This window comes from Saimiri boliviensis, chromosome 14 (assembly GCF_048565385.1).
Source record: "Saimiri boliviensis isolate mSaiBol1 chromosome 14, mSaiBol1.pri, whole genome shotgun sequence".
In the NCBI taxonomy this organism is placed as follows: domain Eukaryota; kingdom Metazoa; phylum Chordata; class Mammalia; order Primates; family Cebidae; genus Saimiri; species Saimiri boliviensis.
Genome location: NC_133462.1, coordinates 85,723,118 through 85,749,015, shown reverse-complemented (window position 1 = coordinate 85,749,015; position 25,898 = coordinate 85,723,118). Strand labels below are relative to the sequence as shown.

Genomic DNA, 25,898 nt, shown 5'->3' with positions numbered 1-25,898 from the left:
AGCTGCAGCAGAGGTAGCCAGAATGACAGCTTTGCTGCCATAAACTTTCCATCCAAAATACAGAAAATAGACACTGGAAGATGGAAGAGGTTTAAAAAATGAAGGCTTGCTAGTTACAGAATATGAGAAATAAAGTGAACTAAAAGGAGGGGGAAAATAAATGGGCTCAAACAAATGAAAAAAAGAAACCTTTAAATCAAAAGCAACCAACACAGACATTTATGCTGTTACCAGAGAGTTCTCGCCGAGGCTGGCAAATTTGTTTCTTAAATCTTTGATAATATCGTGCTGCGAAAACAAAATTGATCAGGGTTTTTTTTGTCACACTATAGTTAGCGCTCCTGTGGTTAAATTTTTATGTTTTCTTAAATTATGTGATAGGCCTAAATGGAAGCAGAGAAAAGAAAAAAAAAAAAAAAAGAGGCAGCTTTGCTTTATATGTAGCCATGCTAACATCTCTAAGATTTGCCTTCATGTTTAAACCTCTTCCTGTGAAGTCAAAAATGAAACAGAAACAGAACCACACAGACACACAAAACCATTGTGTCATTACAACACAGTCTCAGAAAAACTGAAAGAGGACCCTTTCGTCTGCTCTTCAGGTGTTATTTAAAACTGAGGAGCAGCATTCGATTCTTCCTTTTAGACCCAACAATCTTTTACAGGTCTCCCATTGCCAGAGCTCTAAGTGAAACTTTCGCTTAAAGCTTAACCAACTCCTTTGGTGACGGAGTTTTTCAGTAAAAGAAAATGATAAGAAATGATTCGCTTACGAAACCGCCCTATCATTTTCATCAACTAAAGAGGCAAGGGAGTCAGGAAGAAGTTCTTCTATGGACCTAATGGAACACATAAAGACAGTCATCAGGAAACTCACAGAAGATGGAAGATGGCAACACGCCACACACTCTTGAGAAAAAACAAAGCAAAACAACAATGTGCCGTTTGTGCCCCAGAAGTGGGAAGATCAGTTCAAAGCCCTCATCAGTAACCTCTTCAGTAACTGAAATCAACACATGAGGTGCGGACCTTACGAGGACCAAGAAATAGACAGGTTATCCAACTACCTTGTTTAAAAATAAACTCCCTGGACAGGTCACTCTTTTTAATATACATATATATAGCATCTAAATTGTAATAATATTTTGAGGAAGATGATGAAAGTCATTAAAAAAAAAAAAAAAACTTTCAGCCCAAAAGACTCACTGATCTAGATGCAGAAAAAATACTGTATTTCATAAAAAGAGATCAGGTCAACCTCTCTGTTGAATTTCTTCTTGGTTGGACTGAAATTGGAAGCTCTCCCTTCAGGATTCTTTAATATTATTTCTTCCTAGTACTTTGTCCTTTGAGAACAGCTTCTGGGCATGTAATTTAGTCTGGCACTGGGAAATTTTATTGTAAATTAAAAAAATAAAACCCTGAAAGCTAAACCAGAAAATTTTCAGACACTAAGATGAATTATGTAAAAGGAATTTTTTAAACCGAAGATTAGCTTTTCTAAACAAACTGTAGATAGATCTTTTATAAGCATCTTAGGAAAATAACGTCTTGAAAGCACCTTTTCAAAAATAGAGTTCTCTGACACACCAGATTCTGCTTAAACTGCCTGAGGCTCTCAAATAAACACCACCTGCAGTTTAGTCTTTGTTATTTCAAGGTTACACAGTAAGGTGAGGAAAAAAAGAGCAGTTCCAGAATTTAAATTTTCCCTTAGGCAAAACGTTCTGATTGCCAAGAGCAACCAAGAATGATCAGTGCATATCCTAATAAGCTTGTTATGAGGTGTTTCAATGTCAAATGTGGCCATAAATCAGACCCATGATCAAATCACTGACACTGAACAGAAGTATTTTACATCAGGTTTTGCTTTGGCATAACGGCAGTTTGTAATAACATTGCTAGTATGACTTCATTTTGTCTAAGAGTGTGTGAAGCTTGTAACACTTGGGGAAACAAATAGAAAGGCTTGAGGAAAAACATCTATGTTTAGTTCTTCAGCAACTTGCTTTATGTGAGAAAAAAATTATCGAAATAAGGAGAATTACAATTGTCCCTTGCTCCTTGATGGAGAAACTATTAGATTGGTACAAAGGTAAGTGTGTTTTTTGCCACTGACCTAATAGGAGTGGAGATGAAAATACACTTTAAACCAGGGCAGCCTGGTTACAGGAAGGAATTTACATGGTTTCTGAAGGTCCTGCCTTAGCTCCACTGACCTCTGGGGCAGCACTTGAGCGGGTCACAGGCTGAGCCTACCAAAGCTGTCATCTGTACATCACACAAAATGAGCCCAACTACTTTGCGTGTTGTTGTTTAGTTGTTGTTGGTGGTGTTTGTATTTTCACAACTGCAACAACTGCTGAAAAGGATTTCAAAATATTTTCCTCAGAAACTGTAGGTGGAAGCAACTTAAAAAGAGAACAGAAATATCCAGGAACAAAACTCTTTAAATTTCCCACTATTTAGTAATGCCATAAGTCAACATAAAATATTTTTAATTGGCATCTTAAATATAGTGATGATCTATAAGGTGATGTTGAATATCAACATCATAAGAAATAAAAAGACTGAAAAGTAGAAGATTTAATTGGATAACAAGGGAGACAAGGAAGGAGTGAAACGGTACTAATAACTTGGTTTACAGCACAGACAGGTCAACTCAGACCCAGGAAGGTCAAAGGCATGGATAAGAGACACCTTCTCCACTTCAATTAATTTTTTTTCTGTTGTATTCCAGTTCCTGAAGAATGTAGATTAGCCACATTTCTGCAGAGTTGGCTCACAGTGATGGGGAAATACTAAGATTACAATTTTGTTGAAAACATGTGGTTCCTAAATTCTTTTTCTTTTTTTTTTTAAATTGCATAAATGAGCCAGGCATAGCGACTCATGCCTATAATCCCAGCACTCTGGAAGGCTGAGGTAGGAGGATTGCTTGTGCCCAAGAGCTCTAGACCAGCCTGGGCAAATAGCAAGACCCTCTCTCTATCAAAAAATTAAACATAGCCAGGCTTTGTGGTGTGCATGTGTAGGCCCAGCCACTTGGGAGGCTGGGTGGGAGTATCAATTGAGCCCAGGATTGCACCAGTGCACTCCAGCCTGAGCAACAGAGCAAGACTCTGCCTCTCAATAAATAAATGAATGAATCTACATCAAGTTTCCAAGAAGACGGGAGGCTTTCTTTGTTTTAACCATGAAGACAGGGGGCTTTCTTTGTTTTAACCACACTAGTACACATATACTGTACATCCAGTACAGTTCTCTGAAATAACAGGTGTTCAAGAAAATTTGCATAAATAAATGACAGAACAAAAAGATGTGATATCCTACAGTTTGTGATCACAATTAATCTAAGATATTACAAATGTTATCTTTTTGTTTTAAGTGCTACAAAATTGGTAGCTTCTAAAAGTTTCTTTTGCAGTTCATGCTTAAAGAGGTCTTCAGAATTATACACATACAAACAATAATTAAATTGTAGGTTTTAGCTCATTTAATTTTTTGTTCAAATCTTTCATCATTATCTACTCTCTTTGTTACGATCTTTCAAACAGTGTAATAATCTTCTGGAATTCAACTTCTTGATTCTAAAGCTGTCTTTTTAACACTTTGTAAAAATGGAATCAAAGTTTTACTAATGTACAGAGACAAAAGAAATGCTAAACTAGGATTTCTGATTATAACTGACTAATAATTGATTTAATACTTGATTATGATAGCAAATATTTAGAGATGGTTATATGACAGTCAATGTTCTGAATGCCTAATATGTACTTCAGTTAATGCACTACATGCTTTGAAGTTAAATATACTGTACAATGTGATTTTACAGCTTAATTCTTCCAATACTATATACACTTGCATTTTGGGAAACAGAATACTGTTTCCCAGGGATTCAGCACATTTAGAACTAATTTAAAAGTATTTGAAAGCAATAAAACTCAACTGAGTTGAAATGATTTTCTATTTCAGTACCCAGCTGTCACACTTTACACTATACCACCCAAAGCTTAATTAACAAGGTATAAAAAGGAAAGAATGAGTGACTCTAAAATCAGAAGTCACCAAGTTAGCAAAGTTAAGCTGCCTTATCATTAGAGGGAATGTAGTATATTCTTAAATGCAATATTGATTAAAACAGCCTTCATTTACCTACCAATTGGCTTAAGCTTTAAAAAGCAATAAATATACTGCCTTGAATACAGAAAGTACTATGCAGTTTTTTTTCTCCTAGCATAGCCTAACAAAAAAGAATACGAACAAGAAGAAAACTTACAATCATTCAGAATACAAAGCTATGGTTAGGTCATGAGGGTACCAGAGTGTTGGACTAATTAGTGGGAAAATGAGAAGTCAGAATAACTTTGATCATAGCCTGAGTCACAGCAGCTCATTACTTGAATTTTGAAAACACACAACTCGAGAAGCTCTAGTGTCTGTAATTCTAGGTCCTCACAAATGGTTATTAAGCCTGCCTCAAATCAACTCTTGAGAAACAGGTGTACTCTAAGTATTTGATATAGTCCCAAATCCCCTGCCTAGGATTATCTTTCTAGCTGGGAAGAGGATTTTTCTGGAGACTGTCTAGAAAGTAGATACTATAATTAGCCCCACTTATAGACAGGAAAATTGAGGCTTACACTCACACAGCTAGATGTTCGAGCTGAAATTCAAACACAGGAAGTCCATCTGAGTGTCTGCTCTTAGTCTGCTGCCTTCCGTTTACTGTACCTAATCTGCTCATGTATAAACTTCAACTGAGATTATTTTAAAAATGACAACACATGAGGTTAAATTACTGTGCATGTGAAAAATGTACAAGTGTATGTTTGATACATGTTTGTCTCCTAGTATCCTTGGGGGACTGGTTCCAGGACATCCTACAGATAGAAACATCTGTCCCTTATATAAAATGGCAGAATGTTTGCATATAACCTATATACATCCTCCTGTCTACTTTAGATGATCTCTAGATCCCTTATTATACCTAACACAACATAAATGCTATGTAAATAGTTGTTACGCTGTATTGTTTAGGGAACAGTGACAAGGGAAAAAAGTCTGTGCTTATTGGGTACAGAAGCAAATATTTTTTCAAGTATTTAAATCCCTACTTGGTTGAAACCAAGATTGTGGAAACCACAAACACAGAAGGCCAGCTGCATGTCTTCGATACAGACTACTATTTTGGTCCACGTACTCATATGCGTGAATTACCATATACAACATAGAGGGCTGTGCTTTCTGGGAATCTTCCTTGTATGAGGGCCAGGACCCCCACCCCAACCTACTCTCTTCTCTCTAAGCCTTGGCCACTTGCCTTGCTTCTCAGCCAGAATGGCCCTAGAAATGACTGACACCACACTGTGTGCTTCTGAAAGCCCAGCTGCTACCATCACTACCACTCACCAAGGGGACCCCATGCTGATAGTTAGGGAGAGACCTTGAACACTCAACTGGCTAGACCCAAGGTGGCTCTGGCTTCCCCTGTGGTTGCCTGGAAGAACTGGTTAGTATCAGCAGAAAGTATTAAGAAATTAACACTCAGGCCAGGCGCGGTTTAATCCCAGCACTTTGGGAGACCTGTAATCCCAGCACTTTGGGAGACCGAGGCAGGCGGATCACAAGGTCAAGAGATTGAAACCATCCTGGCCAACATAGTGAAACCCCATCTCTACTAAAAATACAAAAAAATTAGCTGGGCGTGGTGGTGCATGCCTGTAGTCCCAGCTACTTGGGAGGCTGAGGCAGGAGAATCGCTTGAACCTGGGAGGTGGAGGTTGCAGTGAGCTGAGGTCCTGCCACTGCACTCCAACCTGGCGCCTGGTGATGGAGTGACAGTGTCTCAAAAAAAAAAAAAAAAAAAAAAAAAAAGAAATTAACACTCTGTGACCAGTAAGCAATAGGAGACATAAGGAGCCTGCATCCTCCTTCCACAAGAGGCGCTGTTCTGTTCTGTAACGAATACGGTCTCTCAGGAGGCATCCCTCACAACTGAGCAGCAAGCTGAAACTGTCAAACAGCTGCGATCAGCTCAAGAACACTTGATCTTACATCTGCCCTCCCTCTTTCCCTCTATCATTTCCCTTTTCCCCTCCCTCTTCATTCCCTGGGATTGTAACACCTCTTCCCCCAATAAAGTGTTAGCACGTAAGCTTTTGCCTGTGTTTTTTAGGAAATCTGAGCTGAGACATAAGATGATTACTTAAGATGCATAATTTAATTGTATAAAAATGTAGTTGGCAGATTGCAGCAATCGGTGTGAGTACTGGAGAACGCTGGCCATAAAAATTCTTTCCCTCTCTCCTCTCTATGATTCGACAGTATGAAAAGCAACTTTGAGGCTTTAGTCCATATTTTGGATACCATATAGCTTCTGCAGTAGGAACTAAAGAATTGTAAATTTTCTTGATATAAAGAATAATTGTTTCAGTATTTTATATCCATAGCTATATCTTTAAATTTTATGCATTTAAAAATTCTCTTTGCTAAGATTCAGAAAGACCTTTTAATTTAAAATGCTGTGTTACTATGAAAAGCACCAAATAAACCCATTCAAAGTTCAAATTACATAGCTATGGGGGTGGTATATCTTACAGCCAATTCATTCTTGTAGCATTGCCAGAACATTGTATTCTATTGGAAGTTAGATCATGGATGGGTCTGACAAAAATTTTTGTCACTGGGGTAGTGCTATATAATATCGATCCTTAAGACATTTTTTACCTACAGTGTTTCTTCCATACTTAATGGCACATACTATGGGGTATGAGCTGGGTATTGGTTTGAGTATGTTCGCAGGTATCATGATATTTTAGTTGTGTCTCAAGTCCATCTGAGAGAATATGCTGGTTTCCTAAGTATGTATCACAGAATTACCAACCCTGCCACAGAAATATTTAGTATTTAACACACAAGAAATTCTCTTTAATGAATAGTACAGAAAAACAGGACCTCAGACTCATCAGATAATTCATCTGTGAATCAGAAATTGGGCATTTGCCAAAAGGAAAATGCAGCTTGCCTAATATTTGAGAAAGATGGCCCAGAAGACAAGTTAACACTCCTTTCCTCTCACTTATCTTGAGCTTCACTGTCATTAATTTAGATTTTGCAGTAAACAATAAATCTATATTATCGTACCTTAATATTCCAAAGAAACGCTTTCACTAAATTATTTAACGCTATATGCTCAGATTTTAGAAAAGAGCAATAAAAGAAGTAACTATCTAAAGAATGTTTGTGAGTTTTTAATAAAATCATAGTTAATAAATGTGATCTACTGCAGTATCAAAGCTCTTTGTTGATCTAGGTGAGAAAAAACAATTTTGCTCCAGAAAAATGATATTATTTGACTTGAAACATTATTATTTGTCTTGGCAAAAATTAAGAAGCTAAATCTAGTATTCAACTCCAATAATTATCTTTTCAGGTAACTAGTAAAACATTTCTTCCCTTTCAATTAATATCGGCCTCTTTGTAAGATTTAACTGTCCTTTTTAATGCTTTTGATATGGAAATAGCTCCAAACCTAAAAAATAATTAACTAAATATGCAATAAAGTTATTCACTAAGTAATTATAGGAAAAGCCTATTTACATACATTACAGATGAAATGGGACATTTTTGTAATCAGGTAAAATCAGGCAAGTTTTAATTTAACAGGATCGTATCAATAACACACATCACAGAGCTACCAAGTATTTGGCCTGTCATCTCTCGTTCCTTGTTTTCCATGTTTTTTGACCTTTACTGCATTCTTCATGGAAAATTTCCCTGTAATACCACTTTTCTTTTTATGTACTTTATTTCTCTTCTCAATTACTTTGTTGAATACTTTACAGGGAAAGAATTTAAATAGAAAGTATAGCAAATATTAATAATCAACCAGGTATAGGGATAGAATTCAATTACCATACACCTTTATGTTATGTCCAAACTTACTTAATATAATTTGTTATGAAAATTACTGAAACTGACAAATAGCCTTTCATATTTATTATAACTTATGTGAATAATCCCACTATTAGACTACGCCTAAATTATGTCAAACAGACAACTCAATGTAAAAAGTATGGTAGATTACTACATTGACAAACAAGTAACTTTTCAGTGGTTTTGTTGGCATCACATAACCTCAGAGAAGAGTATCTTTATGCGGAATTAATTATACATAACCGGGTTTCTCAACTTTGTAATATTTCATATTACTTACAATAGTATTTTGTTAAGAGTAGCATGTTATATAAATTAGATATAAATTATAAATTATAGTCCCAGATCCCATGGAAATCACTTTAAAAAATCTCATTAGGAAGTGCAAATCCCCAAGTCTGGTGTCCTGCATGACACCCATGAATGTGTGGCAATTCCCAGCACTTTAAAAGCCTGTCTCTTACTGAGACAGTCATACCTGCTGGTCTATATTCTCTATTTTGGGATTAATTGCCAGATTTCACCATCATGCGAACTTGTCCACTCTTCTAAATTCAAAGGTAGCCCTTTCTCTCAGGTCATGCTCCATATCTCATTTGATTTCTCATCCTGAGTCTGGCCTGAATCCTAGTGTCTAAATGTTAAGATTCCACCACTAGTCTTCTGTCTTCTTTTCTGAACAAGGAACCTTACTGATGTCACTCAGTTTGACCCTATTTATCAAACTGATTCTCTGAAACTGCATTCCTCTTTCAAAGTAAAATGTTTTTCTTGACTAACAACACCTTCTCTGTTACCCAGCCCCATCATACAACTATCAATACATTCTTGAGGCACTAACTTTTATGCTACTAGGAAATTGGTTCTGTACTTGATGTTAGGAGTCCCTTCATGTTTTCATGCCTCGACAATTCACAGAAATTTTATATGAAATAATTAATGATAAAAAATCAAAATCTACCAAATTATTATTATACCTATTATTATCTATTATTTAAGCCCATAATATATTATGAAATATTAGGTCTGTTACATGCCACTAACCATGATAGCCATCAGATCAGAGCTGCATCTGATAGTATATGCATGATTTACATTTTGAAATTTACAAGGATGATGATACAGGAACATATTCCTACAACCATAATAGTGAGTTGAAAAAATAAAAAAGGAAGTTTTAAATAGTTTCTTTGGGACAGTCTAAAATTCTTATTTTTTTTTAAATTTTATTTTATTATTTTTTTACGGAAGGCAGAGTGGAATAGTTTAGACTTTCACTCTTTTTGCCCAGGCTGGAGGGCAATGTTGCAATCTCAGCCCACTGCAACCTTCACCTCCCAGATTCAAGCGATTCTCCTGCCTCAGCCTCCTGAGTAGCTGGGATCACAGGCGTGCATCACCATGCTGAGCTAATTTTTGAATTTTCAGTATAGATGAGGTTTTATGATGTTGGCCAGGCTGGTCTCAAACTCCTGACCTCAACTGATCCACCTGCCTCAGTCTCTTAAAGTGCTGAGACTACAGGCATGAGCCACTGCACCCAGCCACATAAAAAGCTTTTTAAAAAAAAAAAAAACAAAATAAAACACCAAAAAAACCCAAAAGACTGAAGTCTTTATGGGTCTCATCTTCCTAGAATGTTTATGATTGATTTTCCTACAAAATAGCCTTATGAAAATAAAACGTGAGCTTAACAAGTTTCATATTAATGTAAACAATTTTGTGATTCTATATCAAAACATTTTCTTTTAGCAAATGTTTCCAGTATTCAAAATACTAAGAGAGAAATAGTTATCTAGTACTTCTCTTAAATACAATGATAAAATCGATATTGAAATCATGGACTATAATCACCAGTTACTAACTGAAGTGATTAATAGCACAATGGAAGAGCAGGCTTCTTTCCAACCTCACCAGCAATACCATTTATCACGTCTGATTTCAAGAAATGAAACTGTTGTTGAAAAAACATCAAGAGGGATAAGGTCAGAACACTGCACTGAAAATGAGAAGTCCTTGGCTTAAAACTTTTGTCATCTAAAGGGCTGAACTCTTTTATCCCAGCAGAGTATACAGCTCAAAGTTAACTGGAGAATAAAATTTCAAATTATGAGTCATTTAAATTCCAAGAAGAATAAACCTGTATCCAAGGAAGGGACCCTGAAGAGACCAATTGCATTGGAGCTACAAACTTGTAGAAAGATTTTCAAGACCTTCTTTTTACAAAAGAATCCAAGATGTTGGGTCTAACAAAGGTAAATGTCACAAGAAACCGAAACTCAGACCCAGACAAATACACACATATATATAGTTTTACCTTGCTGCGTTGGGATCCTGTGACCTTAAGGAAGGATGAGGACAAGAAGCAAAATAGCAATAAACAATTGCTCTGAAGACAACTGATAGACCATAAATGGTGTGCACGTCAGAAAAACAGTATCATTTGCTGCTCACAGCTCATTCTAATCGACCTCACTTTCTTATCAATAAGATGAATTTGAGAATAGAAAACACATACATTAGAAAAGATTATAGAAATTATATAGAAATTAATCTCATGGCATTTTTCTCAGCCAGCAATAGTCATGGGTTCCTCAAGTTAGATTGTTTTTGTATTTTTGACACATTGACTTCAGTGCTGCAGAGATGCTCAGAACAAATTGATTCTGGAAGGTCATTGCTCTGAGCTTACTCCTTGGCTGATATGTTTTTGTGGGTCCATTTTAATTAAAGACTCATTGCTGGCTACTGATATATTTCCAGACTTCTAGCTCAAAGTCCAGAGAGGTAAATTAAAAGGAAAAAAAGAATCTAATTTCTCTTTCCCTGCACTTAATTTCTTTGCGAAAATTCTAAAAAAACAAAACAAACAAACAAAAAAAGAACCAATAAACAAAAAGAGTGGTAGTTAGCAACAACTAGTTTTTCCTCATAAAAAGTGCAAGTATAGTATAAGCAAAGGGAGAAAATACTATTAACTCTCCTTTGGGCTAAGTAACATTAAGCAGCATTTCAAGTTATCTAGGACATTTAAAAGCTGAGAGCATTTGAGAAAATAATCATAAAATGCAATACAGTCCTAGGGATATAGGCACTCCTACCTCATGCAAGCAAACTGCGTGGTGTGCCACTATCTGCATATGTACATGGAATGAGTGACCTGATTGGGCAGAAGTCTTTAAGGCCAAATCTTTAAGACTTCTATTCAGGGGAAAATATCAAACCAAGGGTTTCGTGAAAAACTTGATCTCATGTTGTTCTTCAATAAATATTTTCCTCACGTCTGTTGGAAATGCCAGACCACAACATCACTGAGATGAGAACATTTTGAAGCTGTCTCATCTCTGAGGGTTCTCAGGAACACTCATTCTGAACATATGGGCTTCACTGTATGATTTAACTATTCTATGATCCGTGGTCTTAACTTCAGCAAATGTTAGGACTCAGGTTGGTCCATCCAGCTCTGACATGCAGTTCCTTGACACAATAAGCTGCAATAAGCCATGAAGCAAGAAACATAAATGTCAGTTATAAGCTATGAAACAATGTTTCAAGACAGGAAAAAGAGAAATCCAGAAAGATCCATCTTACTTCAAAACTCTTCACTTCCTCTTCGCCATCATTGTCTTCCTCATCATGACAACTCTGATACATGTAAAAAAAAAAAATGGAGGGGCGGACAGGAATATGTTGAGACTTTCGAAAGTGCAAAAGAATACTTGACACGGAACAGCAAATCATTTGTATTAATTTATCATCAACCTTGTTTAAATATAAGATACAATACTTAGATGACATAATCAGCGAATTCGTGACCTGAAAGAAAACTATCTATATTGTGCTTTTACAAAAATTAAAATATTGGCCAGGCGCGGTGGCTCACGCCTATAATCCCAGCACTTTGGGAGGCCGAGGCAGGTGGATCACGAGGTCAAGAGATCGAGACCATCTTGGTCAACATGGTGAAACCCCGTCTCTACTAAAAATACAAAAATCAGTTGGGCATGGTGGCACATGCCTGTAGTCCCAGCTACTCAGGAGGCTGAGGCAGGAGCATTGCTTGAACCCAGGAGACGGAGGTTGCAGTGAGCCAAGATCGCACCATTGCACTCCAGCCTGGGTAACAAGAGCGAAACTCTGTCTCAAATAAAAAATAAAAAATAAAAAATATATATATTAAGTTACATATTTTATAGGTAACAGAGATAATGATGAGGTCCATATCATATTGTACCCAGTACTTATTCGTGCATTTGCCTCATTCAAACTAAGCTACAAACCTTAAAAAGGATTCTTGTTTTTCTCTATTTTTTATGCTGCCATTGCAATGCATGAATACAGGCACATATGATAACCATTAATTAAAATTAGGCCAGGCACAGTGGCTCATGCCTGCAATCCCACCACTTTGGGAGGCTGAGGCAGGTGAATCACCTGAAGTCAGGAGTTTGAGACCAGCCTGAACAACATGGTGAAACCCTGTCTCTACCAAAAATTAACTGGGCATGGTGGTAGGTGCCTGTAATCTCAGCTACTTGGGAGGCTGAGGCAGGAGAATTGCTTGAACCTTATAGATGGAGGCTGCAGTGAGCAGAGATCATGCCATTGCACTCCAGCCTGGGTGACATAGTGAGACTCTGTCTCAAAATAAATAGACAAATAAATAAAGAATAAATAAAATTAATAAAAAGCAATGTCCATTAATTAAAGTGATTCTTGTATTCTTTTTTTTTTTAGTTTATGTTTTATTGTATTTGTCTCAAAAAAAGAAAGTGAAACTCAAACTGCTACTAATTTTATTCTTTGTACCTAAAAATGATGAAAACACTATTCTATTATTTGGGGGTTATTTTCCCAGAACTAATACATAGGATTTGTGCTAAATTATGCATGTATTTTTCTCACAGCACAAAGTTTTGCTTGCTAAAGAGGCAGAGGGGTAAGGTGGTCAGGAACATGGGCTCAGGTGGCAGACTGCCTGGTTCCAGTCCTTGTGCTGCCAGTTCTTAGCTGTTCTGGCATGGGCACATTACTTCATCTCTCTGTATCTCCTTTACTTCATATTTGAGATGAAAATAAGAAAAAGAGCACCCAGGTTCTTTATAGAAGCATGTGAACTAATATGTATACATTGTATGCCACTTAGAAAAAAGATAGTGAGTGAGTTCTCACAAGATCTGATGGTTTAAAGGTGTTTGACGCCCCCCACCCCATTCTCTTTGTCTTCCTGCCATGTGTGCCTTTCTTCCCCTTTGCCTTCCACCATGATTGTAAGTTCCTGAGATCTCCCCAGCCATGTGGAACTGTGAGTTAATTAACCTCTTTCCTTTATAGATGACCAAATCTCAGATAATTCTTTATAGCAGTGTAAAAACAGACTAATACATTTCTCTACCATTAAATTCATTAGGGGTTTTACATGACCATTTGCTTAAATGTTATTTTCCCCATAAGACAAAAAACTCCAAGAAGGTGTGGTGTGTGCCCTTCTTTCTTCTTCATGTTATCTCCAATATATTGATGCCCAGCAGATATTTGCTGAATGAATGAATGTTCAGAAAAATTTATGGCTCGTCATAAATAAAATGTTGAAGTAGGAAACAATGATTACCTGCCAAGGAAGCAGAAGAGCCATGCAACAAACAAAAAGTTGAAATTAATGGAACACACAGATTTTATCCTCTTCAGATGAAAGTGATGTCCCTTTATTCAAATTAAACAGGAAAATCAAGAAGGTACTTATTTACCTTTGCCATAATATCTGCATAAGCCATATATAAAAAATCTTCCTCCAGTTTGCTGGGGAAAACAAGAAGAAAACATCAGTGTTTAAGCAGAAGGGTAGGCACATGCAAACATATCTTCACTGTATAAAATGACCTTTGTTCTTTTTCTAACAAGTATACTTTTTAAAATCAAATGAACATAAAACTTAGACAATATTAGGATATTCAGAACTATCCTGAAATCAGAAAGCAAAGATCTCAGAGCTCCTAAATAACTGTCCCATCTTACCTCCAGAAGGGCCTTCGATTTTCACAAAATTTATGTCCTTTGATTTACATAAATATGTAATAACTTTAATTTTCTTCAGACTACAAAACTTGAAACAAGCAAACTTAAATGAGGTGGGGGTTTTGACAGAAGTGAAATTTGACATTGATGGAAAGATTCCCCCCAAATTATGATGTTACAATTAAAAAACAAGATGGCCATAATAATGATTCCTAAAAATTAAGAAGGGTTAAAATATATTTATTATCTTCTTTTTAAGAAGCATGGAAACCATGAATACATAAAGAAAAGTTTCCACCAGAAATACACCTAAACTTTGCAAAGTTATTTCAGCAGTTTTAAACTTCAGCCCATGAGAAAAATTCACTTATGAGAAATACCTCATTACCTGACAATGCCAGACAGAGAGTTGCTCTAGGCTTAGGAATGAGATGATTTTGTTAGTTAGGAAATAATAAGAGAGAGAGAGAAATAGTGAGAGAAAGAATGGATCACATTAGCTAAGAGGGAGAAATGTACCTTATTATGGCATGCAAAGAGGTCAAATGAACTCTTCAGGCTTCTGAGGAGATTCATGTGGACATGAGTTTATAATTAAATTACTCCCAAGTTCTGCAGAGAATGGGAAAGGCCTGGGGCAAAACAGGCTTTTTTCCCCATTGCAGGGAAGCAGATAAAGGTTCTCTAGCTTCTGCAAGGTCCCGTCGGCACAGCCAATCTATGCATTGCCCTCTGCAATAACAGATGCTGAGCACATTTTGATGATCGGGCCTACGACTGCCTTTCTTATTTAACTTCATAGAGGTTTGCCCTTTGTGGCTTTGGTGAATTCCTATGACTAAAGCTGCAGAAGACAACAGAAACGAGCAATGTCCTTGAAACAGATCTCGGAGATGTCTCAAAGTTGAGATGATGGCTCACTTAGCCTCTGGGGGTTTCCTAAGACCCACTGCAAAATGGAGACACTAACTATCCAGAACATTTGGGGTGGCCATTGGTCTCCATACAATTGTGGCACTCGAATTTGCTTTGTTTCTTTTGTTTTATTTATAAAGGCTGTCTGTGATAAAGAGAAAAACCATTTCCTAAGAAGAATCGGAATCAACTACATCATCAATTACAAAGTTGTTAAGAAGAACTAGAACTAACAGGTAGTTGCTAAAGCCTAAAACTGAATGAGTGTCGGTCCATAGGTACATGCCAGGCTGGTTGTATCTTTGAACAATTCTCTCTCCTAACAACATCAAGATGAACGTAAAACGTGAACACATGGCACAGAATACTCAGACATGAGTTTCTTTATTTGTTCCTCCTCTGTCTCACAGGCACTCTCCCAACCATACCATTTCTCTGTTAAAGCTGTCCGACTAAACAGAAGGATCAGCTGATGCAGAGGATCAACTCTCTTAGTGCCTTCATCTTCTTCTGGAGGTTCAGCCCCAGGTTTCTGCAAAAAAAGTCAAATTTATAAAATGTCACATTAAAAAAAATGTTCACTCAAATCCAAAAGCAACGTGAAGGACAGGAATGAAGAATAAAAGGAATGCTCCTCTTTCCCCGTTGCGGGGTGGGGGTGTGTGTGTGTATGTGTGAGCACGTGCATGTATTTTACATGCATTATACATGCTATACATGTACATATGTGTATAGGTGTATATATATGCCTGTATGTGTATGTGTTGTACATATATGTAATATAAGTACTATAATGTAAATATAAATGCAATATAATATGCTATGTATCTGTTACATTACCAGTGTAAAATTATGCAGCTTAAAACAGAGATATTTAATAATTTTACTAAAAAATAATACAAGCAAGGATAACATTATCATTTGAAAATACTAAATGCCATTCTTATAAGCATATTCATAACTCAAAGTGTATTTGCTACATAGATGTTTAGCTTTAGGGAGAGCTCAATTTACAAATATTTCCAGCAAAATCCTAAGTAGTCACCACAAGGGTAAAAATTTAGTTCCCAGAGCAATGCGAATTGCTTATAACCTGAAACATTTTCTTTGCTTACACACCAGCATAATAGGCAAATAATACGAAACAAGTTAATGCTTGAACCACTTACACATTTTTTTCTCATTTTCAGTTACTTTTAAAACTTAATTTTTTTTTTACTGTTGGGTAGAACTTTAAGAGTAAGGAAAATTATTAAGAATTTTTATTGGCAGTAGAATTCCATTATATCCAACGTTCTGTTGAGTTTTATATCTCCACTGACTTACCCTTACAAATTAACTGTCTTTCTACATGAATGGTCTTCTTTCCTGTAATTAAGCCTTAATATGAATACTGGGCAGCTTTCCACAAGATATCCAAATAGTCTACATATTTTTTATTCTAAAGACAGATAAAATTCACTTTCATATATGGGGGCATTCAAGATTAGGCTTTTAAGAATTAGTTTATACATTATATTCCCTAATACTTTGTAAGTTAAAAAATAACTTTCAGACAAGAGGTTATATCTTGGGAATCATGAATTCTCTGAGTAGTCTGCCAAGTTTGGAGATGGCTTGTACATTTTCTTGAGAAGATGGCTTTTGTCAGATGTTTAAATGGGTCCACGACTTGGAAAAGATGATACTGACTGCTGTCCTGGGTGCTGAACTCTCAGTAACAAACGCTCGCACCATCGGGCACAAATCTTACTTCTCACGCTCCACATTTACCACGCCTCAGCCTCTCCTGTGTTCCGTCTATCATCCTCTGCCCTGTTGATTTATAAAAACTGATAACTTTTTGTTCACCTTCTACTTGATTTTGGTGGATAAGTTCTTCGCAGTTCAGCCTTTTATAGTTTATCCTGGTTTTCAGGTATTTATATGTATTTTCAGAAGGAATTTAAAAGAATAACTGAATCATGTTTAATTAATAATACATTTGTATTATTCATTTTAAATTCTCACTCTCTTGATGTTGATTAGATCTCTTAGAAACGACAAGAGCACATTTTTTTCCATAAGCACTGAATGGAGTAACAATTATGATTTAAATGTTTCCTACTACCCATATGCTGTAATGATTTTTTTCCTTCAATGTTATACGATGGCACCAACATTGCTGCACCAAGCCCAGACCCTCCTTCTTCTTAGAACCCCATTAAAAACATACTGCTAAATCTTCTATCAGTTTATCTTCAAAGTAATGTTCTTCTGTTTCAATCCAAGACTTTTCATATCCCTGAAGAAAGAGATTGACAGCCCGATGCCTAAAAGGTAAGCAAAATTTCAGAAAAAGGGGTTTTAAAAAATAAATTGAAATGTATCGAGTAGTGCTTTATTACTAGATTATCTGTACACTAAAAGTGTAAAACAAAAATCAAGTCCCTATTCTTGATTCTCCTCCTGCAAGACAATGCTTCTTGAAGCAAAGAGAGAAAGGTTTCTCAGAGCACAAGAGACTTGCATTTAAATCCTGGCTCAGTCATTTCCAAGCTTTGTAATGTGGTCAAGTGATTCAACTTCCCCAGATTTCAGTTTATTCCTAGAATAACTCGATCTACAGTTCAGTTTTCTAAGCTTTAAAATGAGGTAAAAGATACAAGTCACATTGGTTAGATGTTGATTAAATGATGGCTATTATACCATGTGTCTCTTAATAAGCAATGTAATCAGTGTCAATAGAGGACTTAGTCTCTGTTCAAGCAAACATTAAAAACAGGCCCTGAGGATTCCAAAATAAAAGGTATTATGTGAACTTTATGGGAGTACATATTCAAAGATTAAACCAGGAATACTGATAACAAATGGCTGCCTGGGAAAAAAGACCAGTGAAGATGAGAAGAATCGGCGAAATTCATGATGAAGTCAGTAACAGATAAGATTTCAATGTAAGAAAGAACAGAAGAATGTCATGAAGGGAACATCATAAAACAAGAAAAGATGTGATAGAATGAGAGACAGAGCCATTGCAGGATGGCAAGCTGAGCTTTATGATAAAAAATTAGGTTAAGGACTCATGAGATGTAACAGTTAGATAGGTTTATGAAGGGCCTTGAAAATCAGAGAGGGCAACTGTCAATGCAGCCAGAACTGCTAGAAATCATCATACATTCTTGTACATGAGAAAGGCATGCCAAAGCAGGGACTCAGCCTTCTTGGTTCATTGGAGTCATGTGTGGAGCTTTTAAATAGCATACATGCTGGGCTCTCACTGAAATTCTAATTTAACTAGACAGATCAATGAGACAGAAAATCAACAAGTATATCCAGGTCTTGAACTCAAATTTGGACCATGTGGACCTAACAGACATCAGCAGAACTTTCCAGCCCAGAATACACATTCTTCTCAGCACCACATTGCACTTATTCTAAAATTGACCACATAATTGGAAGCAAAACACTCCTCAGAAATCGCAAAAGAACAGAAATCATAACAAACAGTCTCTCAGACCACAGTGCAATCAAATTAGAACTCGGGATTATGAAACGCACTCAAAACCGCAAAACTACATGGAAATTAAGCAATCTGCTCCTGAATGAGTACTGGATAAAAATGAAATGAAGACAAACTAAAGATGTTCTTCGAAACCAATGAGAATGAAGACACAATGTACCAGCATCTCTGGGACACATTTAAAGCAGTCTCTAGAGGGAAATTTATAGCACTAAATGCCCACCAGAGAAGGATATAAAATCAACAGCCTAATGTCACAATTAAAAACAAGATCAAACAAATTCAAAAGCTGGAAGAAGGCAAGAAATAACTAAGATCAAAGCAGAACTGAAGGAGACAGAGACACAAAAAACCCTTCAAAAAAATCAATAAATCCAGGAACTGGTTTTTTGAAAAAATCAACAAAATAGACCACTAGCCAGACTAATAAAAAAGAGAGAATATTCAAATAGATGCAATAAAAAATGATAAAGGGTGTATTACCACCAATCCCACAGAAATGCAAACTACCATCAGAGATTACTACAAACACCTCTATGCAAATAAATCAGTAAATATAGAAGAAAAGGATAAATTCCCGGACACTTACACCCTCCCAAGACTAAACTGGGAAGAAGTTGAATTCCTGAATAGACCAATAACAAGGTCTGAAGTTGAGGTAGAAATTAATAGCCTACCAACCAAAAAAAGTTCAGTATTAGATGGGTTCAGAGCCAAATTCTACCAGAGGTACAAAGAGGAGTTGGTACCATTCCTTCTGAAACTATTCCAAACAATCCAAAAAGAGGGAATCCTCCCTAACTCATTTTATGAGACCAACATCATCCTGATACCAAAACCTGGCAAAGACACAACTAAAAAAGAAAATTTTGGGCCAATATCCATAAGGAACACTGATACAAAAATCTTCAGTAAAATACTGGCAAACCGCATCCAACAGCACATCAAAAAGCTTATCCATCACGATCAAGTCAGCTTCATCCCAGGGATGCAAGGCTGGTTCAACATCTGCAAATCTATAAACATAATCAACCCATCACATAAGCGGAACCAAAGACAAAAACCACATGATTATCTCAATAGATGCAGAGAAGGCCTTCAACAAAATTCAAGAGTCCTTTATTGGACTCTCAATAAACTAGGTATTGATGGATTGTATCTCAAAATAATAAGAGCTATTTATGACAAACCCACAGCCAATATCATACTGAATGGGCAAAACTGGAAGCATTCCCTTTGAAAACTGGCACAAGACAAGGATGCCCTCTCTCACCATTTCTAGTCAACACAGTATTGGAAGTTCTGGCTAGGGCCATCAGGCAAGAGAAACAAATAAAGGGTATTCAAATAGGACGAGAGGATGTCAAAGTGTCCCTGTTTGCAGATGACATGATTGTGTATTTAAAAACCCCATTGTCTCAGCCCAAAATCTCCTTAAGCCGATAAGCAACTTCAGGAAATTCTCAGGATACAAAATCAATGTGCAAAACTCACAAGCGCTCATATACACCAGTAACAGACAAACAGAGAGCCAAATTATGAGTGAACTCCCATTCACATTTACTACAAAGAGAATAAAATACCTAATACTACAACTAACAAGGGATGTGAAGGACAACTTCAAAGAGAACTACAAACCACTGCTCGAGGAAATAAGAGAGGACACAAACAAATGTAAAAATATTCCATGCTCTTGGTAGAATCAATATCATGAAAATGGCCATACTGCCCAAAGTAATTTATAGATTTGATGCTATCCCCATCAATCTACCAATGACTTTCTTCATAGAATTGGAAAAAACCACCTTAAACTTTATATGGAACCAAAAAAAGAGCCTGCATAGCCAAGACAATCATAAGAAGAAAAAAAAAAAAAAAAAAAAAAGCTGGAGGCATCATGCTACCTGACTTAAAACTATATTACAATGCTACTGTAATCAAAACAGCATAGTACTGGTACCAAAACCAAGATATAGGCCATTGGAACAGAACAGATGCCTCAGAAAGAATGCCACACATGTACAACCTACTGATCTTTGACAAACCTGAGAAAAAAACAAGCAATGGGGAAAGGATTCCCTATTTAATAATTAGTGTTGGGAAAACTAGCTAGCCATATGCAGAAAGCTGAAGCTGGATGCCTTCCTTACACCATATACAAAAATTAACTCTAGATGGATTAAAGATTTAAACATGAGGCCTAACACCATAAAAACTCTAGAAGAAAAGCTAAGTAATGCCATTCAGGACATAAGCATGGGCAAGGACTTCATGACCTAAAACACCAAAAGTGATAGCAACAAAAGCCAAAATAGACAAATGGGATCTAATTAAACTTAAGAGCTTCTGCACAGCAAAAGAAACTATCAATAGAGTGAACTGGCAACCAACAAAATGGGAAAAATTTTTTGCAACCTACCTATCTGGCAAAGAGCTAATATTCAGAATCTATGGAGAACTTAAACAATTTTACAAAGAAAAAACAAACAACCCCATCAAAAAGTGGGCAAATGATATGAACAGACACTTTTCCAAAAAAGACATTTATGCTACCAACAAACATGAAAAAAAAGCTCATCATCACTGGCATTAGAGAAATGCAAATCAAAACCACATTAAGATACCACCTCACACCAGTTAGAATGGTGATCATTAAAAAGTCAGGAGACAACAGATGCTGGAGAGGATGTGGAGAAATAGGAACACTTTTACACTGTTGGTTGGAGTGTAATTAATTCAACCATTGTGGAAGACAGTGTGGCGATTTCTCAAGGATCTAGAATTAGAAATACCATCTGACCCAGCAATGCCATTACTAGGTATACCAAAAGGATTATAAATCATTCTATTATAAAGACACATGCGCACGTATGTTCAATGTTGCACTGTTCACAATAGCAAAGACTTGGAACCAACTCAAATGCCCATTAATGATAGACTGGGTAAAGAAAATGTGGCATATCTATACCACGAAATACTATGCAGCTATAAAAAAGGATGAGTTCATGTCCTTTGCAGGGACATGGATGAAACTGGAAACCATCACTCTCAGCAAACTGACACAAGGCGAGAAAACCAAACACCACATGTTCTCACTCATAAGTGGGCATTGAACAATGAGAACACATGGACACAGGGAGGGGAACATCACACACTGGGGCCTGCAGGGTAGGGGGCATTGGGTAGGGATAGCATTAGGAGAAATTCCTAATGTAGATGACAGGATGCAGCAAACCACACCACGACACATGTATACCTATGTAAAAAACCTGCATGAACTGTACTATCCCAGAACTTAAAGTATAATAATAAAAACGTTGAGGCCTGGATACTTTTTAAATGAGTTTAAGTGTATTTCTTAAAAGCACCAGGTTGAAGAACCATTGGAATAAAGGCTACCATTTTGAAAATGACATTTTGGAAAGAATGGAAGAACTTTACGACATCATAGAGACTAACTCAGAAACCACGGCCATCAACTTGATATGAGGCAAGAACAAGTGACTTGAAGAGGTGATGATGAAGGAAAGGATGATGTAAAGTAGTTCAAAGGGAAACTGATGAAATCTCGTGACAACAGTATAGGGGTAACCAAAAAGAAATGAGAATGTGAATTCAAGGCTAATATTCTTTTTCTTTTTCTACCTAAAGTTCTGAGATACATGTGCAGAATGCGCAGGTTTGTTACATAGGTATACACATGCCATGGTGGTCTGCTGCACCTATCAACTCATCATCTAGGTTTTAAGCCACACATGCATTAGATATTTGTTCTAATACTCTCCCTTCCCTTGCTCCCCACTCCCCGACAGGCCCTGATGTGTGATGTTTCCCTCCCTGTGTCCACGTGTTCTCACTGTTCAACTCTCACTTATAGTAAAAACATGTGGTGTTTGGTTTTCTGTTCCTGTTAAGTTTGCTGAGAATGATGGCTTCCAGCTTTCTCCATGTCCCTGCAAAGGACACAGACTCATTCTTTTTTATGGCTGCATAACATTCCATGGTGTGTATATGCCACATTTTCTTTATCTGTTCTATCATTGATGGGCATTTGAGTTGGTTCCAGTTTGTGCTATTGTAAATAGCGCTGCAGTAAACATACGTGTGCATGTGTTTTTATAGTGGAATGCTTCATAATCCTTTGGGTATACAGCCAGTAATGGGATTGCTGGGTCAAATTGTATTGCTGGTTCTAGATGTTAAGGTTAATATTCTATTTGACCAAAAGGTGACAGCATAATTGGGCCAGAGAATGGAGAAGTAACACATTTGAGGAGGATGCTAATGTATTTTAGACCTAGTGAGTGTGACATGACGGCAAGAAGTAAAACAAAAACTGTCTTAGCAAAAGGGAAAAGTATGATGTTTTGTCTGTGTGTTTGATTCTGTTTCTGTTTTTTCCCTGCCTTATACATTCACTCAAACTCTTATTGAATGTCAATGTACAAGTCACTCTTTTAGGTGCTGAAGAAAGAAAACTGAACAAAACTAGTACAAAATCTCAAAGTCTGAATCAAAGAGACAAATAGCCTTAACACTGTAGGAAAATGATATGACTTGCAAGGAGAAGGGCATGGTTTGGTCAGAGACGTTCCAAAAAAGAGGTGTAGGTGAGCCGAGACGTGTTTATGAGACACAGACATGATGCGATTTGTATTAAAGTTCAGAGTGGGAAAGAGTGTAGTTTCTCAACAGAACTACAAGGTGGCTGAAGTGGTATCCTGGACCGCCAAGCCAGACTGGAATGTACCAGGCTACTTCTCTATAAACAGGTACGTCTGCTCTACATCTAAGAGAAGGTTGACGGGCCTGTCAAATCTTTTTACATTATTCCCATAGGTCAGTTCTTTTCTCTAGATGCTAATAATTACAAAAACAATAATAATGACTAACATTTGTTATGACATAAACTTATAAGCTCACTTCTAAGCACTCTGTATACATCACCTCATTAAATAATCTGAACAATTCTATGAGGCTGGTCCCATTATGATACAGATGAGAAAACTGTAATGAAGACCCGTAAATAACTTCACCAACGTCACAGGGCAGAGAAGGTGGGATGCCGGAATTCAAATCAAGGCAATCTGATGCCAAAGAATGATTCAAATCATCTAGACCAAAGAATAAATTCCTAATGACTCTCTCTTGCCTCACATATGTGAGCAGATATTCCTCAGTAAGAGTCACTTAATAATTACATGACAGACCACAGTTCTCTGAAAATATTCAACAAAGTTAGTCAAGTTTTATATAGAAGAATCAGTAAATCTTTTCCACCCTTCTCTTGGATTATTGTACTCCTGTTAAGGTAGATTCTAAACACCTGTCACTTATTAGGAAAAAAATGACTTTGATCTATTATAAAAAATAAAAGAATTCTGACCTTGGCAGATTATATAAGGGGGCCATCCGGAAGCAGGCGACCACAGCCCTTTTCCTCTGCTTCGAGAGTAGTTTATGCCATACGGCCTTTTTAGATCTCTGAGGATGTTCCACCTGAGGTAGAATGACACAAATAAATATTTATACCCCAACCTACCTTCAAAAATATAGTATTAAGTAGCTGCCCCTCTTAAGTAACCTCTATTTGGAATTTCAATTCCAAAAGTACCTTAAGATTATCATGGAGAAGTCCATATCCTAAAACTTACCCAAAGATAAATTTTAGGCAGTTGCAAATGCTATATAATTCCCTTAGTAAGAATATCACATTTTCCCAATACTATGTACTTTAAAGCTATGTAATCTCTAAAATAAAAGAAAGAGAAAATCATTCCATATAAAATCATTTTATCTCCTTCTTGAAATTTTATTTGGTTCTTTATGATTCTAATACATATTTTCTGCCTACATAAAATATTACCTCATTCTTATTTGTGTATCAATTGTAACTAATTTTGTTATAAGCACTAAAGCAATAAACACAAATAGAGACGGTTAATACAAATTCTACTATTCTTTAATGTACCAAGACAAAGAGAAGACAAGGCTTTGTGAACACAGTATTAGGAGTGAGTAAATTTTGTAAAAATGTTTAAATATGTAAATATTTTGTTAGGAACAAATATAAATTCAAAAGTTGCAATAAATGATGCAAGCAAGTTATTTATTTAACTAATAGTGTTTGAACTCCAAGAGAAGAGATTAATTGTATTAGAAAGAAAAAAAAATCCCAACATATAAATCTAAATTAATTAGTAATCTCTAGGCCACTGAGCACTGTACTTCCCAGACAGTAATGTTTCCGGCCCACACGCTTAGACTTCTGAAAGAAATAAAAATGTTATGTTAGCTAAAAAAAAGTAAAACTACATTTATTATCCTTTGCAGTAAAGAGTCAAAAAACGATTGTAATAATGTCTAAAGTAAACATTTAAAATGTCTGGGCTACAGTGCTTTAGAAATTCTAACAAAGCAACTTTTTTTAATGGAAAAGGACTTATTTCTGCGCTACTCTTCCCTCGCTAGGATCAATAAACACGTTTTGACAATTATCCACTTCAGTTATCTTCTTGATGCTTGTGTCAAGTGAAATAAACCATTGTCATGCCTTAACATTGCAGTGAAGACAATCAAGGGCAATAGTTTTCAATGAGACCCAATATATTTCAATTCAAATTTCCATTTTGAGATCCCAGTCTGTAAATTACACAGCTTTTTACAGAAATACAGCATTATGATCAGCATGAGTGACAGTCAACAAACATATATTAAGTTCATAAGGCATTTAAGATACAGTAAAAACACAATAGAAAAGAGTCCTGCCACCAGGAAGCTTTTCATTTGGCAGGCGTTTTATTACCTGCCTATTTAAGTATTTCAGGAAATACCCGAAATAGTGTGCTTTCCTCTAAATCAATTATAATTAAATAGTTATCTGTAAGATATGCGACCTAAAGATGAATACCAAGATGTACCTTGTTAACTCTGCCTGAACGTCTTGATGTGCTGATGTGTTAGTGTGGGTAGAATTTGGTTATTAGAAAATTCAAAGGAGATAACCAAGTCTCATAAGAAAAATTACCAGATATACAACACGAAATATACATGAGACTTGAGATAAATTAAATCAACAAATGTTTCCTGTCCACCTACTGTTTTAACACTGACTTCTGCAAGTTAAAATATTCTTCATAAACTTCTCTGTGCCTATGTTAACATTATCATAGGGGTATTAAAGGCATAAATTTGACACACGAATATCTCCAACTGCTTTTTATTTTTGACAATTGACAATTTCTTTTAACTCAAAAACCCTCCTCTCATGATAAACCAATCTTGCCATATTTTTAACAGTTTGATGAAATCTGATCCTCCCACCTTTTTCTAGATAATTTCTACCGCAGATTCGTACAGGGATTACCTCCTTCACATCTCCATTATGCTTGGGTTGCTTCATACCTTCTCTCTCTTTATTATTATTATGATTTGAGATGGAGTCTTGCTCTTGTTCCCCAGACTGGAGTGCAATGGCACAATCTTGGCTTACTGCAACCTCTACTTCCCGGCTTCAAGCGATTCTCCTGCC

The 25,898-nt window shown here is 36.4% G+C and overlaps 1 protein-coding gene across 15 annotated transcripts in view; it reads right to left on the bottom strand.

The window, feature by feature from the left end:
- RYR2 (ryanodine receptor 2) overlaps window positions 1-25,898 on the bottom strand; it is a 753,432-nt gene that overhangs the window by 81,028 nt on the left and 646,506 nt on the right. For 7 of the 15 annotated variants that reach the window (XM_074385363.1, XM_074385370.1, XM_074385368.1 and 4 more), the window contains 7 exons: window positions 24,601-24,635; window positions 23,754-23,867; window positions 17,084-17,180; window positions 15,297-15,400; window positions 13,686-13,737; window positions 11,530-11,583; window positions 10,256-10,279 (listed from right to left, as the gene is read on the bottom strand). In XM_074385363.1, the coding sequence (XP_074241464.1) occupies window positions 10,256-10,279; window positions 11,530-11,583; window positions 13,686-13,737; window positions 15,297-15,400; window positions 17,084-17,180; window positions 23,754-23,867; window positions 24,601-24,635 (480 nt within the window). The remainder of the gene's footprint in view (window positions 1-10,255; window positions 10,280-11,529; window positions 11,584-13,685; window positions 13,738-15,296; window positions 15,401-17,083; window positions 17,181-23,753; window positions 23,868-24,600; window positions 24,636-25,898) is intronic. The other 8 variants (XM_074385367.1, XM_074385373.1, XM_074385377.1 and 5 more) reach the window with 3 other exon arrangements.